The sequence below is a fragment of the Hibiscus syriacus genome, unplaced genomic scaffold (assembly GCF_006381635.1).
Source record: "Hibiscus syriacus cultivar Baekdansim isolate YM2019G1 unplaced genomic scaffold, ASM638163v2 tig00112343_pilon, whole genome shotgun sequence".
Lineage (NCBI taxonomy): Eukaryota > Viridiplantae > Streptophyta > Magnoliopsida > Malvales > Malvaceae > Hibiscus > Hibiscus syriacus.
The window spans coordinates 881,667-900,972 of NW_024063306.1; the positions used below are offsets into that span (position 1 = coordinate 881,667).

General features: G+C 35.9%; 2 protein-coding genes and 1 long non-coding RNA gene across 3 annotated transcripts; 1 reads left to right on the forward strand and 2 right to left on the reverse strand.

Annotated features, from left to right (window-relative positions):
* Positions 1 to 426: 426 nt before the first annotated feature.
* Positions 427 to 7,871, reverse strand: LOC120178067 (probable helicase MAGATAMA 3). The gene is made up of 20 exons (XM_039184019.1): positions 7,657 to 7,871; positions 7,418 to 7,562; positions 7,188 to 7,321; positions 6,520 to 6,732; positions 6,184 to 6,375; positions 5,986 to 6,021; positions 5,800 to 5,885; positions 5,661 to 5,711; positions 5,143 to 5,254; positions 4,956 to 5,061; positions 4,319 to 4,416; positions 3,810 to 3,917; positions 3,639 to 3,731; positions 3,248 to 3,301; positions 2,233 to 2,291; positions 2,064 to 2,148; positions 1,278 to 1,646; positions 1,037 to 1,159; positions 872 to 958; positions 427 to 647 (listed from the first exon to the last, which is right to left on the reverse strand). Exons 1-20 carry the CDS (start codon positions 7,756 to 7,758, stop codon positions 438 to 440), a joined length of 2,463 nt encoding a protein of 820 aa, XP_039039950.1. The 5' UTR covers positions 7,759 to 7,871; the 3' UTR covers positions 427 to 437.
* A 914-nt stretch (positions 7,872 to 8,785) lies between these two features.
* On the forward strand, positions 8,786 to 9,468 carry LOC120177926. Its single transcript, XR_005521483.1, has 2 exons — positions 8,786 to 8,865; positions 9,259 to 9,468. It is a non-coding gene; the product is annotated as an uncharacterized LOC120177926 (long non-coding RNA).
* A 4,506-nt stretch (positions 9,469 to 13,974) lies between these two features.
* Positions 13,975 to 15,793, reverse strand: LOC120177927 (protein NLP2-like). The gene is made up of 2 exons (XM_039183914.1): positions 15,086 to 15,793; positions 13,975 to 14,922 (listed from the first exon to the last, which is right to left on the reverse strand). The coding sequence occupies exons 1-2, from the start codon at positions 15,483 to 15,485 to the stop codon at positions 14,135 to 14,137; spliced, it is 1,188 nt and encodes a 395-aa protein (XP_039039845.1). The 5' UTR covers positions 15,486 to 15,793; the 3' UTR covers positions 13,975 to 14,134.
* Positions 15,794 to 19,306: the final 3,513 nt, after the last annotated feature.

The window sequence follows — 19,306 nt, forward strand, 5'->3', positions numbered from 1 at the left end:
AACTCTATTTTTAATCCCGGTCCAAGATGCAGTACAACGCAAATGTCGAGACAAGAGAAGATATGCATATGTAAATATAAGAAGTAAACATTGAATATATAAATAATATTTTATTGCTTAAATTTTATTTAATAATGTAGAGGTAATATCACATGTGAAAGTAATTTAGAAAAAAAATTATTCCCCTTAATAATAATTTTCTTTGTGAACCAAACGTCCCCTAAATGTAAGTGCATCATAACTCATATATATATATATATATTCTTTTTTCACAATCGTACAATAAGATTTATAGTATCATTTAATATGGCCAACCATGCAATGGAAGGAGAGACCCAAATTAGCTTTGTATAACAAATAAATTACAGTCTCTGATTTAAATTTCTATGGGCCAACAAAAAGCTTACCATTTCCCCCCCCCCCCCCGAAAGTTGTGTTTAGTCATCATCATAACCCCCCACGTCTCCATCTCCGTATCCTTCTCCATAGTCATTGTCTTCCACCGGTGCTTGATCGGCTCCGCCCGTATTGTAGGGCACATTAGTTTCCTCATCGTCCATTTCATCCACCATTTGTGCATCCTTGGTAACAGCCTTCATCGACTCCAGATATTCATCATTCAAGAATGATGCATATGGCTTCCCTACCTGCACAGGGTGTTTCTTAGCATTATATTCAAATGCATTCATTTCAACCTAACCATTTGCCCCAATAGGGAGACCAACCAGTCGGTTCGGATAAATGATTGAAAAAATCCGCTTACCAAACCAACCCCTACTTTATCCGACTATCTGACTACTAACTTGGGACTTAAATGAACTAACCGAACTGATACATCGTCGGTTAAGTAGGTCATTAAAAAGACTACCACCTTAAAGAGACAGTCTCGCTTCTCGGCACTTTCTACTAGGTTGCTCCAATGCTCATCCCTCTTCAGTGTTGATGCTGAACCTACAACCTGCAGAAACAACCAAATCTGTTAAGTACATGATTCATCCAAACATCAAATTCAACTAGATTTGTTATATCATAGTACCAGTACAGAAGACTTTGCTCGGGTGATCCCAACGTTCATTCGCCGAAAATCAGCCACAAAGCCTATGCCTCTATCTTTGCTTGCCCTAACACAAGAAAATATTACAACATCCTTTTCCCGTCCCTGAAAGGAAAAACAGAGAATGCATTTATCTTAGATCTAGTATGTTAAATATTACCTGGAAACCGGACGTAAGTGCATGAAAAGCTTTTCTACTTAAATAAGAGAACAAGACTATTACCTGGAAACCATCAATGGTACCGATATCCACAACCTTTTTCGAATCAACCCCAAACGTTTCCTGAAATTTCTCTTGCAAAAGCTTCACTTGATGTCTATAAGGGCTTATAATTGCAAATTGAGAGCTTGACTTAAGTGCTGGGTACATGGTTATCAACTTACTATACATAGCAAGAACAAATTCAATCTCATCATTATTTACCCAGGACCCACTTCCTGAGGGTTGCGACTCTTTCCCTTCATGTATATCAAAAAAGCAAAATGGTCCAAAGCAGCGGTATTTGTGCCATTCACGAGTAGTTCGATCTTGAACATCTGAGCCATCTTCTAATGCCTCATCATAGAACTCCTTTGAAGGGAAACTTCTTATCTGTTCCACAAATAGATTATCTAATCGAAGACAACACATTGTACAAAGCAACTCATAAAAGCTAAGTCGCAGCCGGATTATGTAACTGTCTTAATCCTTAACATACAGCCACATGATGCAAACGAAGCATTATTAATAAGAGCTGGAACCATTAATAAACACTAACAATCTTTTAAAACATAAAGCTGCTAAATAAGTTGATGCAGTTCAGCACGGCATATCCAATTATCTATAATCTGCCGTCTCATTGCACCAAATAGGGTATCTCTACCGCTATCACATATCCATTGACATCTTTAATATCACCGATATTTTACTAGTTAAAAGGAATTATAGCTCCACAAATAATTAGTTAACATAACTTATATGATTTTATTCCTTTGGATCAGTAATATCAATATTCATTTATTTTCTTACCTCAGGATGCATACGATACTGGGTCTTCAGCATCTTTACAGGATAACCAGCCCTCTGAAATCTCTTGAACAAGCTTGTGCCATAGCTTCAAAATTAAGAAGTGTATGAGACAAAAATACAGGGATAGAAGATAAAGGAAGTTACTTAAGTACATTATTAAGTGTTTTACCCATGTTTCTCAGCAACAGGCGAAATTACAGTAGCTGGTAATTGAACTGGATCACCTATCTAAGGAAAATTAGTAAATTAAAGAACTTCACTAATGGCATTTCCCAAGTAAATGCAATGGTAAATAATGTTAATATCAAACAGTTGGTTCATGAGAAGTGAAGGTTTTCTAGACATTGTAGAATGAAGGTCTTTACAAAAGGATTTTAAACCGAGGATAGATTTACAAGTTTCAAATGGCTATTTTCTTTATGTTAGACATCAAATTTGCATGAGTGCAAACTAGAAATGTATCTTGCAAGTTGAAAATCGACATAGAATCTGTCATTCAGAAATTATGGGCATTTCTACATCAATGTCTCCCTATGATCCTAACATGTTCAATTCCTGTATGATCATCACAATCACAAAAATTTGCCACTATGGAGAACAGCAGAATCTAGAGCACCAGTCTAAATTACCATTACACCGGCCAAAAATTTTCTACCCTCATCTTTAAGGCAGGTTATTTTTTTTTTATAGGAATGTAGGCCTCGTTAAAAACCCCCTTCATGATTAATGGAACACTAAGTGCTTCTCAATCAGCGGAAGGAGGAAAAGAGTGCCTTAGGATTCATTAAAAACCACAATATACATAATGTTTAACAACAACACATAAACACTCCCTTTACATAATCCAACCCTCATCTTTAAGGCAGGTTATTACCACCATCACCATTCACCAGAACTACTATTTTAATGATTTTATACCACACCATTTCCACTGCAACACTCAACTCAACCACCGTATAATTTCATTGTTTTTTCAATATGCTCAAGTAAAATGATGATAAATTACAAATTTCAGGTTATAATTACTTGATAGCTACATCCTATCAAGAAACTGTTAGATGAAGAGAAATATTAGAAGTATCTACAGCATCTTTGAGAAATACAACAATTATTATTCAATGATTTTAAAACATAAATATAGACACTAGAGAATAGAAAGCCACACAAAAGAATCAGAATTTTACCAGAAATACTTGTTTGCAGCCACTGGACAAAGGAAGAAGAGTAGCAGCTTCTACCTGTTCAAGAACATACAATTAGATAATAATGACAGCACAATATGAGAATAAAGGGGTAGAATTGTATCATATAAATCACTAGCAAATGTATTCAAGGGACACAAAATTCCCAAGTAGAAAGTTGTGACCGGCTAGCAAGAGCTTTTTTGAAAAAGGAAAGCTCCTCCGATGCCTTTGAAAAACAGAAAAACAATGTCCAATACCCGTGAGAAAATATTCAGAGAACTTAAAGCAGTCTCTTCCCAAAATTTGAAAAACTAGCATAAAACAGATTAAGGATTAACTGCTGTAGATTATTCAAGGTCCTACAAGAATAAAAGTAATTTTAGACTCTTACAGCTTGAGCGGCTTCATCTATTATAACAACATCGAAACCGGAATTCCGTTTAGAAAGCAATGCTGAACCACTGAAGCTGAGAGTGGAGAACACCTACCAAGATTACAAAGATGCAGTTAAGCTTTAAACACAGGTTGGACTTAAAAGTTGAGAGAAATTAGATTAACATACAATAACAGCCTCATCTAAAACTGCAGCACGAATACTGTCTAGATCCTCCCTTGCCGAGGAAGATTGTTTCTGCTTATTATCGTCAACCAAATCCCGCTTTTGATTAACCTGCAAAGGAAATTTCCCTTATCATCATTATTGAATTGGAATTATCAAGATACCTTTCAGGATATACTTCTTCCTTAGCCAATTAAATCATCGTGTCATTTAAGTTATAATAGAATTGATAGAATTTTATATGCTTTGATGGTTTTGACAGTTCTTGCCTCATAAGTCATAATTATTGAAGGTCCACTTGGAAGAACTTCAACCTAACACTTGTGCAGATTGATCATGCTCATTACCAAAAATAAATTAAGTTCCAAAGGTTAAAGTAAATGTAAGCAAGGTAATCCATGGAAACTGCCTCGACAGTATGATGTGGTTTAAGACCACTGTGAACAATTTTAGGAGTACACTCTCCGTGCCAATAATAACCGAAGTTCCAAAGGTTAAACTACAATACATACAAGGTAATCCAGAGAGACTGCCTCTACAGAATGGTGTGGTTTAAGACCAATGCGAACAATTTTAGGAGTATATGCACGAACATTTTCATCCCGAACACCTGTATGAAATAGAAAAATATAAAGTATAACTATATCAAGAATGATGGCCAGATAAAAGCACGTAGACTTTAAAACATTTCAGACAACTTACAAACCAACAATAATATGTAGAAAACTCAAAGTCAAAGTCAATTTAACTGGTTTCATTTACTACTTTCAGATGAATGCTTCTTTAGTATTGTCACCTTTTCATTTTAGTTTGAAGAACTTAATATAGAGAAAAAGATTGAACATGCAATAATATATATATATATATTAAATCAAGTTTACTAGAGAGACATAAATCAAGCTAAATGCTGGATTAAGTTGTTAATGAACAACAGTAATAAATAAGCTTCTGGTGTTCATGTTTCATGAACAATAATATGCTTTAAACTACAATATCCATTCCACACAAAAATTGATCATTATGTCTAGTACAATAGAATAGAAAAAAGGAACCACCAAAGAATGTTGAAAAATGTTAACTAGTACAATCTATGACTTATACCAGCTATTTTTCTCTAAAGAAGTAAAAGAGAGTGAGCAAAAGTCATACCAGTTTTTAAAAGGCGAAAAACAATCTCATCAAGAGCAGAATTCGACGGTGCACATACCAGCACCCTTAACCGGTATTTCCGACTGGAATTAACAACTTCTGGTTTCTGCACAGCAGTTAAAGATGGAAGATAATAATTGATCAAATTGTTCAAAGCTAACAAACCAACATCAAGACTTAAGCATACCATCTCATTTCCAGTGGTGGGAAAGAAACCATCATCACCATCAATAGGCATGATAAGATCCCTGGGATTGCCACTCATTAACCATGGAGAAGCTCGTCCCCAATGCTTGTATCTGCATAACACATAATAATTAGGGTCCAATAGGTCAACAGAAAATATGCATGTCAGACTCGATTGTATGATGCTATTTTAGGCACAAAACACTAGCATCTTGAAAACAGCCACTCTATGAAAATAAAAATGTAAACTTAAGATTGTCATTGCAACTGAACTATTTATATTGACTTAGAAATGGAATAGTTTTTAAAATATGTATTTGACAAAGAAAAGCTTTAGGGGAGCATATAAGGGTAGCTTTCAGGTGCATTATCATTTGAAGATCAATGGCCATTTGAGAAAACATAAAACCTTTCTACACAAACTCCAACTGAAAATGTATGCGAGATGATAAAGCAATTCAAGACATCCATGGTCAATTGTGATTCGATGCAGGGATGAAAGATGGATTCAGCACATACTTTTCTTCAATGGGTAGTTCTGGTCCACACTTTAGTTCAAGCAATCCACCCCTGTGAACGTAAATATATGCTATTGTAGGTTTATTTCTACAAGTGGCACATTGCCCAAGATCTAAGGAAATAAAGAAAAAAATCATACTTAGAGTGCATTCTTCCTGGAGTTGCATGCAAAATAGCACTCAGGAGACCAAGGATGGTCTGTGTCTTCCCTGTTCCAGGTGGCCCCTAGAAAAAACTACATGGTCAGCTAACAGAAAGAAAGAGTTCTTTTTTTTTTAGAAAATAGCCAATAAACAAATAGAAGAAACCAAGTGAGATGCTAAACCTGTATCAAGACAAATGCTTTACGAGATAGACCCGCCTGCAACAGAGAGGATGAAATAACTCTTTGGTTATGAGTGGGTCAATAACAAGGTAGATCCAAACCAATAGTTGCTTAAGCTAAAACTGCATGAACTATCATAAAAATAAGGAGAGAATCACCAGGTCAATAACTAGTTTAATAAATTAACTAGAGACTTACATGTATAGCTTCCTGTTGAGAGTTGTTGAGATTCTCCTTAAAATAATCATGAAGGGATTCAGATATTTTCCAGGCTTGGTCTTCAGAACCAGAATCTCTTTCCGCAGCTTTAAGTATTAAATCCTTGAAAGGGAGAAAACCAACTGAACACAGAGCTATATATTCTCGCGCAATAGTTGATAAACTACAAACCTGCAGAGACAAACACATTAACCATATGTCTCAGCAGCCAGTGGATTCAGTTGCACCTCCATCCATCAATGTGATGTATTTGATGCATAAAGGGCAGAAGCGAAACCCGTACATGGTCAAAGCAGGTAAGACACAGCTTATTACCTTTATGCTGAACAAACGTTTCTCCACTGCAGTAGCAGTAGAAGTGATAAGAGCCTGCATACGCATCAACCTTGCAGAACTTTTTTCAACATCAGGATTTACTTGTGTGAACTCTCCAGCTAAATACATTCTGAGTCTAAGCGTATTCTTTTGTCTATGCTCCACCAATGCAAATGCATATGTTGTTGGGAGTTTTTTGCTACCTACTTTAAACTAAAACAGTAAAAGCCTAATCAAGAATCTAACAAATTCATCAGACTCAACATGTTTCCCTTATTACAGAAATAAAAATCCCTTTGGTCGCCAAATAACAGGAAAAGATCATGAATAAGAAAAACCAATAACATGGCTAAGATTATAACTATCTACCATTATTATACTAAGTTAACTGAATAAATTCAAGTCAGCAATGCACCAATAACAATGAAAGGAAATTGTATACCTAAAAGAGGGGTCTAAACAATTATAGCACCATAACGGAACCATAACAAAATACATCATTTTTATTCTTCTTGATAGTTTCTTTTGATAATCGAACCATTTTGAGAAGAAAAAATGCATGTTTTACTTTTGCAACGAACAACTAGTAGTTAATTTGTTTATTTTTATCAATTTATTGTCTCAATTTCATAGAACCCTTTTTTAGATAGCAACTGAAGCTTAATTACCTCCTCTTTTGAAAGCAGCAAAAGGTCATTCTGCGATATTGATTCTTCCTCCCCTGCTTCGTAAGTAATGGCAGGTAAGTAAAATCCATCGGCCTCATTGAATTCCATGACCAACCTCAGCTTCCAATCAGTCACTGCAATGCTTAATGACAAAACATGAGAAAGAGAGAAAGGTTTTGTTTAGGCAAAAAAAAAAAATACTCGAGAACAAAACAGAGCGAAACGCTTACCTTCCTCCTCATCTTTTCTCTGAACGATCTGAGCTTTAACTTCCTCGAATAAAAGCGGCTCGAAAGTGGCCAAGTAATCATCGACATCATTGTACTTATCCTTCACTTCTTTTAGAGCCGACTTTGCCTTGTCTTCGCCTTTTTTCTGATTCCAAATCCAAAATTAAAAAAATAAATAAAAAACAAATCCAAAAGGAAATTGAAAATTTGATAAGGAGAAAAATAAGAGAAAAACGTACGTTAGATAATTTGAGGAGGCGAAAATAGTCCCAGCCAAGAATAATTTTACAGAAACGGACAATGAAGGCTTCTTCTTGAAGCTTGTCCTTGTCCACGGCCATGGCTTTTTCACTCTTCCGTTTCAGAGACTTAGTGAAGAGTGGACAGGCTTAGGAGGAGATAAAGAGGGTTTAACAAAGGGGAAGGTTTAAGCAGCGACTATCACTGCGCTTCGGAACTACTGGAGCTCGGATCGTGGATACTAGTTTCTGGTTAGGTCCCAGTAGCCGGTTTTTTCCCTTGGGTCGTGGCCTTGTGGGCTTGCTGGGAAACGGGGTTTTTGGTAAAACTGGCCCAATTCTATAGGTTGGCTAACTATATTTAGGGCTGTTTGTTTGATTCAAAATAAAATCATTCAGTGTTCAACATTCAGCGTTTTTGTTTTGCATCTTTGAATGATTCAGTAAAACAGTACTGAATGATTCAACACAGAAGTACATTCTGAATGATTCAGAGCTATTATCAAGCAGCATGTCACATTCAGAACTAATTCATACAGAGCCTCTGAATCATTCAGCATTTGAATCATTCAACGCTTAATCATTCTGAAATAAACAAACAGCCCCTTAAACTCGATAACTCCTCCATTTCCCCTCCATTTCCTCTACTTCACCTATAACACGTTGAGAAAAAAATAATACGAATACTACATTTATTTATTTATTTTAAAAAGTAAGGGGAGCTTGATGATTTATATTTAGAAACGAAATGATAATATTGAGCCTATGTTTTATTACCAGTGTGACTAAATGACTGCTATAGCCGGGAATAACACGTTATGTATCTCTTCTCTTGCAGTTGCAGCGCAGGTTGAGGTTCCACTTTATTTCGTCCTCTCTCTCTCTCTCTCTCTCTCAGGTCTTTGATTTGCTTGTTTTGATCTGCTCTGCGTTTCTGAAATAAAAAATTTCCTCTCACCCAATCAGCGGAAAGGAAAAAAAAAAGAAAGGACAAGTGAGCAAAGAGGAGGAGAAAATACAACTGAAAATTCGGGGGTGTCATGGCGTCTTCTAAGGTGATTACGACCACGTCACAGACGAATCCATCCCCATGCTCTCCGCTCTCCTCGCTGATTTCTGAACATTGTTAATATCGATGAACGTTTTTGTTCCGTTTTGATTTCTGAACATCCATTGCAGGCTGAGCTGAACAAGGAGAGGTTTAAGCAGGTATGTAGCTTTGTTTAATCTTTCAATTCTACTGCACTATGTGCTTCAGATGTTTCAATACTTCTTCAACTTATTCTACGAATCACGAATTCTTAAAAATCCCATCGTTAATATGGTGATCAATTATTTGCTAGTAAAAGAACACACAGGCACAGCAAACATCGACTAAATACTGAAATACATTTTCACTTTGCAGTAGATTTCTTTACATCATACTCATGAGTTAAGAGCTCGTCACTATGATGAGTTGATGACTGTGTCGCCATAATAATGATTTGTATTCGAGAATGTGCTATTGGTAAAACCTAGTAATGATTGTCCTCTTTGCTTGAATGATGATGATAATGCTGGTATCCAGTTCCGACACCTTGCTGTGGTTTATATCAAATTCAGTTGAAGGAGAACTTGATCCCCGTCGTGGAGAAGCAAAGACCACGTCGTGTAATAAAACGTGTTCATTCTATGGAATGGTAAATGTTTGGCAGCTGCTCCTAATCTTTTTTCTTGTCAATGGTGTGTCCATTATTGAAGCTATGGGAAATAACTGCAAGAACCAAGCTGAAACTGAAGTGGGGTATGAGAGATGAAATCAAAAACCCAAAAATAAGCTTGAAACCAAGTTTCAAGCTTGATCTAGATTTTTACCCATGTGCAAGTCCTATTGAGAAACTGAAGTTTGAGGTGTGGTAGGCCAGGCCTATAACTGATCTAACACAAATGAAACAAAAACTATGATTTAGGTATGATTTTAAAAAAATTGAAAGTTTATATATTAAAACGGACTAAAACTGATAGTTTAATTACTAAATATGTAGTTTGCCCAAAAATAAAAAAAAAACTCGAAATCAAGAGAAAATAAAAAAAAAATTATATTAGAGTAATTATAGGGTGTATGCGAATGTATGGTAGTAAGCAACACAGCCATAGGATTTGACTGGATCCGGTGCGTCGTATTTTCAACGCTTCCACTTTAAATAATGTCAAATCGCAATCGGTAGATCACATCTGATGGTTGCGGTTGGTTATTGACTTTAATGAAAGTGGGACGCATGTTACTGGCCACGTCAACGTATTTACCCGTTCGGTGTAAAAGAATTGTCATCTATAAATATAATTTAATAATTAATATTTTTACTAAAATATATTAAAATAATATATTAATATTAAATATACAAAATAATAATATTTTCAGTGTTTTTACTTTGAAGTGAAAAATTCGTAAAATGAATTATAGAAAATCAGACGATAAGTTATTTTTCAAAAAATACAAAGAAATTTTAATTGATTAGACCATCTATTTTTCGACAACTAAATATTGAAAAATAAGAAAAACATTTTTAAAAAAATCAATTACAGAAAAATAAACAAACCCTTAAAATTTTTAGTTTCGTCCCTAAATTAAATCATAATTTTATTTAGAATTCAATATCATCGTTGTTACTAATATCGGTAATGGTATCATCACATGAAGCAACAGTAATCTGAATAGCTCCATTGTTGGAAGAAACTAATTCATTCATCGTCTTCATCTCTTTGTCCTTTCCCCACAGCACACCATATAGTCCCACCACAATCAGCACTGCTCCCATTATGCTGTGATTTAGGCCACATTAAATAAATAATAATAATGTCAGATTCGATTATTGAATCTTATTTCGATAAATAATTATTAGGGTTAAATGATAACTTATATTGGTTTTTTTTCACTTTCAGTCACTAATTTCAAAATACATAAGATATGATCAACTTCGTTTTTATTTAATTAAAATATGATAACTTTTATTTTTACTTATTAAAGATATAATCACCACAGTTTTACCGACGTTAAAAGTTAACCTATTAAGTTACGTGATATTTTGGTATAAGTAATATAAAAATAATACAAAATCTTACATAAGATAAAATTCCGTTGAGAGTTAATCGTAACTCAAATTTAACATGATTAGAGATGATAATTTAATTTGGATGTAACAGATTCTGGTATGATCCGATAAAAATATTTTTTATTTAATTTTTTTAAAGGACGTGGATATTTTAAATCCGGATCTATTATTTTAAAAATAGATTCAAATAATAAACATTTAAACTTAAATATATTATTTTTAAAAATAAAATAAATTTAAATAATAAATAATTGAGGTGGTGAAGTTTAGCAGATGGTGGGTTTTCGTGGCGATTTTGGTGGCAGATGGTAGGTTTCATTTAGCAGCTTTGGAAGCTATGCACTCATCTGAACACGCATAATTTTATTGCAGAATTTTATGTTAGAGAGATAAATTTGAACTTATAAAATTTTAGGAGACGAAAATAAATATTCAATAGAAAATATATAGAAAAAGATTTAAAATATATTGTAGTTTTAGATTTTTAGGGGGATACAGTCTCGACCCGCCCTCGCCTAGGTCCATTCCTGCATGGGAGCATTGCTAACTCTGCTTAAATGCCATTTCCATGTCTAATTTATAGGAGTTTTGAAGTACAATATCATAGAATATCTTTTACTGCAGCGCGGCCCTTGGAGCGCGTCTTATGCCACGTAGGGTATAGCGCGGGTCAGGGGCTACGCCTTACCTTTAATTCTCTGACATAATTATATATAGCGCGGGGCAGGGGCCGTGCCATACCTTTAACTGATATAATTATATAAGGCGCAATACATGTATCGCGCCTTGTATAATTATAACAACTTTTCTCGGCTATAAATACCCTTCTCCCCCGGTTAAGTTCCTCACATCTCCTCACATCTCTCCTCTCAACTTATAAATTAATACAACAATTCCGTCAACGAGTCAATAATTCTGACAATTGTCTCATATTTAATTCAGAAATTCGTGCGATTTTTCGTTATAAGGTACTTTTGTGATAAATTTAGATCAAGGAAGTATTGCTGTTGCACTACAACATTAGGGTTCATCTTCCTAGATACCGATGATTTGAATATGTGCATCGTATATCCTTCTTCATTTACCAGATCATTTTAATGCCATTTTGTATTGCTATTTAAATAGCTTATCCATACTATATATAAACTCTCTGACTGAGTTGGTGTCACGAGTCAACTTTGTTGAGAAATGATTAAATTATGGATTTGAATTATGGGTCAGATGGAGAACAACAAAGACAACCTTCTATTAGGCATTGGAGACTTCAACCACTATGCCTTGGCGTCAACAAGATGTACTAGCTTTGTCATCATGGAAATGTCATCTTCTCTCATTTTGTGCACAGGGAAAGCTGGAAAGGAAAGCACAGCAATGCCGGCGACGGGAGCGAATTCGGATGGGATTCCACCGTCAATGTGTGGGGTAGTACGCTGTTTTACTGTGATATTGGGTGGGACGAGGTGCAGCAATATCATTTCGACTCGTATTCCTTTCAGAGGGACTTTGCTCGATGCGAGAGCCAATGTTCATGTCTGGTTTCGGCCGAAGAATGGACTGAACGGACAAACAGGGTTCTGGGAATTTGCATACAACTGGTCATCTTGAATGCTTTGATCAATTCTCGGATAATGCATGTTGCTCTTCGAATATCAGCCTCTTGTCTTGTATCACCTTGTTTAAACAAAAAACGCCGAGCAATGTCAGTTTGCAGCGGCTTTTTACATCTAGAATAAATTTCAACCCAAATCCAAAGTCCTTGTTTGGTTGCCGAGAAAATTAGGTGTTTTCGTGGATTTGGGTATCCGAAGTCCATACAACGTGCTATCGTGCCGTCCAAAAATCCAATTCAAAGAATCAAAACGGAGTATAATTAGATGACGTCATTTGATGACGTGGACTTTCAAAGACCCAATGGGTTGACGTCATATCATCATGTCGGGTAAAAGTTAGGATGGTTGGACAGAAATTATTTCAAAGAGTCAATGACTTACTTTGTTTTTATGCCATTAATTCACTCGTAATCACCTTTTTTTTCATGCCATTAATTCTCTAAAAATCACTTAGTTTCATATTTAAAGAAGTAAGGTTCATCATTCAAAAAAAGGTTTAATACCAAAACAAGTGCCCAAACTATAATGTTTTTTCTTAAATAGGTGCCTAAACTATTTTTTGACTCATACAGGTGTCTAACGTTACAAACGTTACCCATTTAGGTGCCCGGACCTTCAACGGTGTTAATTTTCCCGTTAAGCGACACATGTCACACTCAATTTTTATTTAAAATTAAAAAAATAAAATAATATATATATATATATTTATTTATTTATTTAAAAAAGAAAACACAAAATTTGAAATAAACCAAAAACTTTGAAAACCTTCATTTCAACCCCTAAACCTAAGCCAGTCGTCGAAGAAGCTCCACCCGACCTCCTCTCCAATTGCAGACCAAAACCCTTATGAAATCGTGACCGATCGACGGTCGTTCAACGATGAATTGATGTTTTATACTCTGCGAACCCTAGGTTGAAAATCACAATCCCTCGTGATTTCGACGGCAATTACGACGGCGTATGACTAGGATGATGGCAGAGGCTACGTCGACGGCGGTTGTTGTGGTCGGATAAGGCAACAACAACAGGTTAAGGTTAAGATTTGGGGATTTTAGGGATTTGAGGGCTATTTTATAATTTAAGAGAAATTGGAGTTTTTCATCCGATTATGACACGTGTCACTTAAAGGTTGAAATTAACGCGGTTGATGGCCCAGAAACCTAAATGGGTAACGTTTGTAACTTTAGGCACATGGATGAGTCAAAAAATAGTTTAGACACCTATTTAAGAAAAACAATATAGTTTAGACACTTATTTTGGTATTAAACCTTTAAAAAATGACACGATGAGTCAAGTGAAAAATGAGTGAAGTGGATATACTTTAATGGTTGAGATTATAAACGGTACAGTGAAGAGTGTTCATGTAATAATTTTTCGATTTAAAGACGATGAATCAAAATCGGTGAAGAGTGTTCATATGATAAATATTTGATTTAAAGACGATGAATCAAAATCGCATCCGAATCTTAATCCATTTACACAAACGTTTAAACAAGAAGAGACAAACATAGCATGGATTAAACTGCTTCCAAATCTTCAATGAATCGTTTTCTTTTTTACACTAAACCTAAAATACAAACATATGATAAGCAAAGCCATGGCATCAAATATTATTCTCAGTCCTCTCTCGGTCATCTTCTGCCATCGTCCTCACGCTTTTATTATATTGTATACAGAATCTATGCGATTCATGCATCTCGGTTCCATCTCATCTTCTACAGCTCCGTTCGATAAGATTCGGCCATAAAACGACACCTTTGAGGTGGCGGATGCCTCTTACCAGAAGGAGCATAATTGATGGTGACACTGCTGCCGGAGACTCGGATTAGATGCTTGATGAAGGGAGATTCGGATGGTGTGGCACTGAGCTGATTTGTATATATCTATGCACTCCTCGAGGTCGGCGTCGCACGTCAAGAGAACCCATTCGACGTCGTCATCCAAGTACTTGAGATCGATTTTGCCGGTATCTTCGATGTTAAAACGCTTCATGATCTCTTGTTGCAAGTCTATGAAACCCCAACTTGGTTGCAGGACGAACTGTATCTTAGCTTCTCCGAACATAGCTTTCACTCTCAAGGCGCCCCCGGTCGATAAATTCCGGCCAAACGATTTCAGGAACCGAGGTCGAGTCTCGAAATTAGGATGCTCACCTATTGTTTTACGGCTCGGGGAGTGCGATTCAGCATAACCGAGAACGCTGTTTAGTGTTCCACCAGGATCTTCCACTGCATTGGTACTGGTACTCTGCTGTTTAGCTCTTGTGGAGCTACAAGTACTCGAACCGGAGCTTTGACTCGATGAAGACGATCTAGATTTCGAAGAAGCAGCTCCTCGGATGAACATGCCGCTGTCCAGTTGAGGTTCTGATGTCAAGTTTGGCGAGCTAAGTTCCAGGAAGCTTGAATAGAACGAGTCTATTCGAATGGCTCCCTCAGCACCATGAACCGAATCAATAACAGCTTGGAGCTTTCTTAAAGAGTGGCCTACCTTCTTAATTTTTCGAGACGGCCATCGATTGATCCCATGTTGTCTGCATATCCTTTTCAAAGTAGTCGGGCACACTGCAATAGAATAAACTCGGTAAGCGACTCGAACGGACTCGGTACTCTGTCAATGTTTTCCGATCGTTTACTCGAGCTATTTGGTTTTCCGAAAAATGTTTTCCTTAAATGAAAATGAAGACAAGAATACAAGGCTTGTAACTATAATGAACTGTTTGCATACCACCAATACTCTTAGCAGCATCTTTAAGACTCCCTGCAAAGTACTGCCGGAGATCCTGCAAGCTGATTGTCTTCTTTCGTCTCTTCTCACCTGCTTTTTTACCGGCTAAAACTCGGTGCCCGCCGGAAGAAGAGTCGCCACCACCTCCTTCGACACTAGCTTCGGTTCCGGAATTCCGGTGAACATGTCCGAAATCCAAAAGTACCTTCTTATTGTGTAACTCTAGCCGTGTCTCTTCCCAATAGGTTGTCACCTTGAATTCTTCTTTCGGTATTTGAACACCTTTTCCCTTCTGTTGGGCCTCCATCATTTGCGCAATCCATGATGACTCCACCGGAGAGTTATTTTCCGACGAAGCAATCCTAAATTGGTCTGATCTTGAACCCGAACTAACTACCATTTCCTTAACTGGAAAGCATCACTTCTTCCTCAAGCTCCGGCAAGCCAGTTGTGTAAACAGGACAACGTGTTCAGCATAAGCCTTTGTGCTCCGCCGTCACGACAATATCTCGATAAGAATAATTCCAAAAGGACCGCAACCAATCAAGTAAACGTGCTTCGTAGCGGGACAATTCGTCTTAGCCGAACAGGTGACGTTCGGAGCACGCCTCTACGAAGCCCCAAAGACCTTCATCGGCCACGAAGCAAGCGGAATCCAAGGCGGAAACCTCGTCGGATCGTCGGCATCCACTTTAACCTCAACACTAGGTGGAGTATGAAGCAATGGGAGCTCCTTGGATCAACGGCCTGCTAAAAAAATGCGCTCTATTTAAACCAGAATATGAGGAAAGAGCAGGTCTCATTATGTGACAAATGAGTAACATAATAAACAAATGCATGACCATTGGCTCTTCTCAAAGGTTTTTTTTTATGTATATTTAGTTTCCTTTTCTGAAAAATGAAAAGTCAATTACCAAATAACGCATGCAACAGAGTAATCATTATAAAAATGAAGAAAATTGAAAAAGAAAAACTCGGGACTACGGATCACAAACGGGAGAGTGGGATGGAGAAAGATGTGCATGGAATCCGAACCTGACAAGTTTTGACTCGATTTGATTGGGTCAGATTTTTTTTTTAAAAAAATTAGATTTGGGTCGGGTTCGAATTTATGGTGAAAAATATTTGATCCGAAAAATAATTTTACTTTAAATATTTAAGAATAATTACAATAATACCCCTCTATATATTATTTTTTCTATTTAAGTCATTGTTTTTATTGAATAAAAATATTTTATTATTATTTTGGATCGGGTCAGATTTTTAAGTTATATATCGGGTCGGGTAAAAACTTGTTTTGGTCAGGTCGATTATTGGGTGGAAGACTCCTTGTTTTCGGGTTGGGCTGGGTGGACCCAAAACCCGACCTATGCCTATCTCTAGGGATGGGTAGGCATAGGTGCATATACTCTTTCTTTTATCTTTATACCTATTTAATATTTTTGTATCTACCACTCACGACAGATAAAATTTTTAAATTTACACTCATTTACGCGAAAAAATTCTCAAATTCATCTCCACACCCACTACCTACTAGATACCCACCACCATCTCGTATATGTCTGTACCCGTTCATACTCACTAATTTGAAATAAGAAAAACGACGATCTCCAACTCTAAAAGTGTTTATACCCTAATATTTTGTTAAATTACAAATCATTTCTTATAAAATCTTAAGATTTACATAATAATCTCTGAAATTATATTTAAATTCATAATAATCCAAAATTTACGTGGTAAGAAGTTAGTGGACGTGCGGATGCGGGACGGGTAAGGTCTTAAACTCATCACTTAAACACTATCTAGCGTGGGTATGACTTTTTACATCTACCAACTACCCACTAAACTTATATTTATCTGCGTTTCGAAGTGAATACGATGTGAAATCCATGAAATTATATGGTTGTGCCACCCCTAGTAGGGACATTTGCTCACTCATGAAGAAAATGAAAGCTATTCACTTTACAAAGAATCTTTGAGAAAAAGAAAACCCAGCTTTGGTTCTTTGGTTGTGAGTCGAAGAATCTTGGAATTCATGAAGAAAACAGTTGAAGCTCTTTTGCAAAGTGGCTCTCAAGATCTTGGGAGGCCATGGCTTCTCCTGCCATGGCCGAGCTCTCTTTGTCTTGTGTTTTTTTTCGCTCGAGTCGCCGCGTACGATGAACTGTATTAGAAATTTAACCATTCATTATTAACTAATCGTCTGATTAAACAATTAAAGTACACGTTTAGGGTTTAAACGTGGAATCCTTCACCTGGTTTATTGAGGAAAACAGGCCGGCCCTACAACTTGTTGCTTTCTCAAGGAACAATAACAAAATAATAATAATGGGTAAACTACGTCGGATATCTCCATTGAATTTTTAATTTTGTCAATTATAGCATTGAGTTCTGGTTTTTGTTTCAATTATATCACTAGATCATTAAATCATTAACGGTCGGATCAAAATGACGTTTTTTTGGCGAGATGTCTACGTCGGTAGCAATCAACCACGTGATTGTGTCGTTAACGATTCAATGGTTAAGTGACATAATCAAAACGGAAATCAAAGTTCAGCTCTATAATTGACAAAATTAAAAATTCAGTCGTATAAATTAGGGGTGCTTATCAAGCGAGTCGATCGTGAGTTGGGAAGTACTCGACTCGTGCTCGTTAAAAAATTTTGTTGCTCGTTAAGCTCATTAAAATTTTGCTCAACTTGTGCTCGTTAAGAAAATTTGTTGCTAAACTCTTTGCTCGTTAAGCTCATTAAAATTTTATTCGAATCGTGCTCGTTAAGAAAATTTGTTATTCGACTCGCTGCTCATTAAGCTCACTGCTCGTTAACTTAAGCTCACCAGATTTTTTATTTTACTTTTTTAACTATACTCGTTAAGCTCACCGGATTTTTATTTTATTTTTTTAACTATAAATAAAAATCTATTAATACTATATATAACTTAATATAAACATAAATTAAAAATTTTAACCAAAAATTTATTAAAAGAGCGTACGAAACAAATTCAAAGTCTAAACACCAAAATAACAATCTATAAATATATTAAAATAATAATTAGTGTTTGATTTTTGGGTGTAATAAAATAATTATTATTAATTATTAACTTAGTTTTTTTAATTATTTATTAGAAAATTAATAGATTAGTAATTTATCATCTATTTTATTATCTATTAGTAAATTAGTAAATTTTTAATGAAATAATTTTTTAAGATAACTACTAAAAAGTTATAAAAAAAAAATTAAAGAGTTACTCACGAACTTGTCGAGTCGAGTTGGACTTTACTCGACTCAACTCGTTAAAGTCTCTAGTTTAAGTCGAGTCGAGTTTTTACCGAGCTTTGATCGAATCGAATTTAAGATGCTCAATTCATTAAGTACCTAAAACGCTACAACTCTTAAAATTTAGTGATATCTGACGTAGGTTACGAAGACGACGACAACTACTACAATGACATATAGTTGATTTAGAATATAGCATCAATGATCATGATTAGTCATTGAAATAGAAATAAAATGTTAATTCTATTAGCCAAACCTATGGCCGCCGTCCAAAAATTCTAAATGCTGATTTCAGCCACTAAAAAACTGCCTTTTAAGGGTGCTTACACGCCCATACAAATTGCTTTTAAAAGTTAATAAATTTAAGGGATAATGACACGAATGCTTTGGAAATTTGTCTAATTTATTGATATAGTGTCTGTACTTTTAAAACGTTCAATTATTTAATATAATAGCTTCAGGAATTTTATTTATAGTTGAAATTGATATTCTTAGGGTTTCAAATTGTTGGATAATTGGCTGCTGACGTTGATTTTTTTTTTTTTAATTTCTTATTTTCCTATTTTCTTATCAATAAGTTAACTGAGTTCACATTAGATTTCGAATCTGATCTCGAACAATGATATGTTTCCAAAGAGTATTACACGGCGGCATGATCATCGGTGCAGCGGGGACTGGTTTTTTTGGTATATTTAGGCCCGGCAATGGGAGTTGGACGTGATGGGAACTGACCAGTGTCGATCTTCGTTAATTTAGACCGTCCGGATCATATTTCACAGCATTACTTGACGAAGAAGGCAAGTCAAGGGTGTTAGGTAGGGTAGGAGAAGAAGGGAATCGGAAGCCGGGATCATCGGAACCGACGTTTTCAGTCATTTTCGGGATAAAAACAGAAGAGACAATGAAGAACCGAAGGAGCAAAAAGAAAGTGTACAAAGTGGTG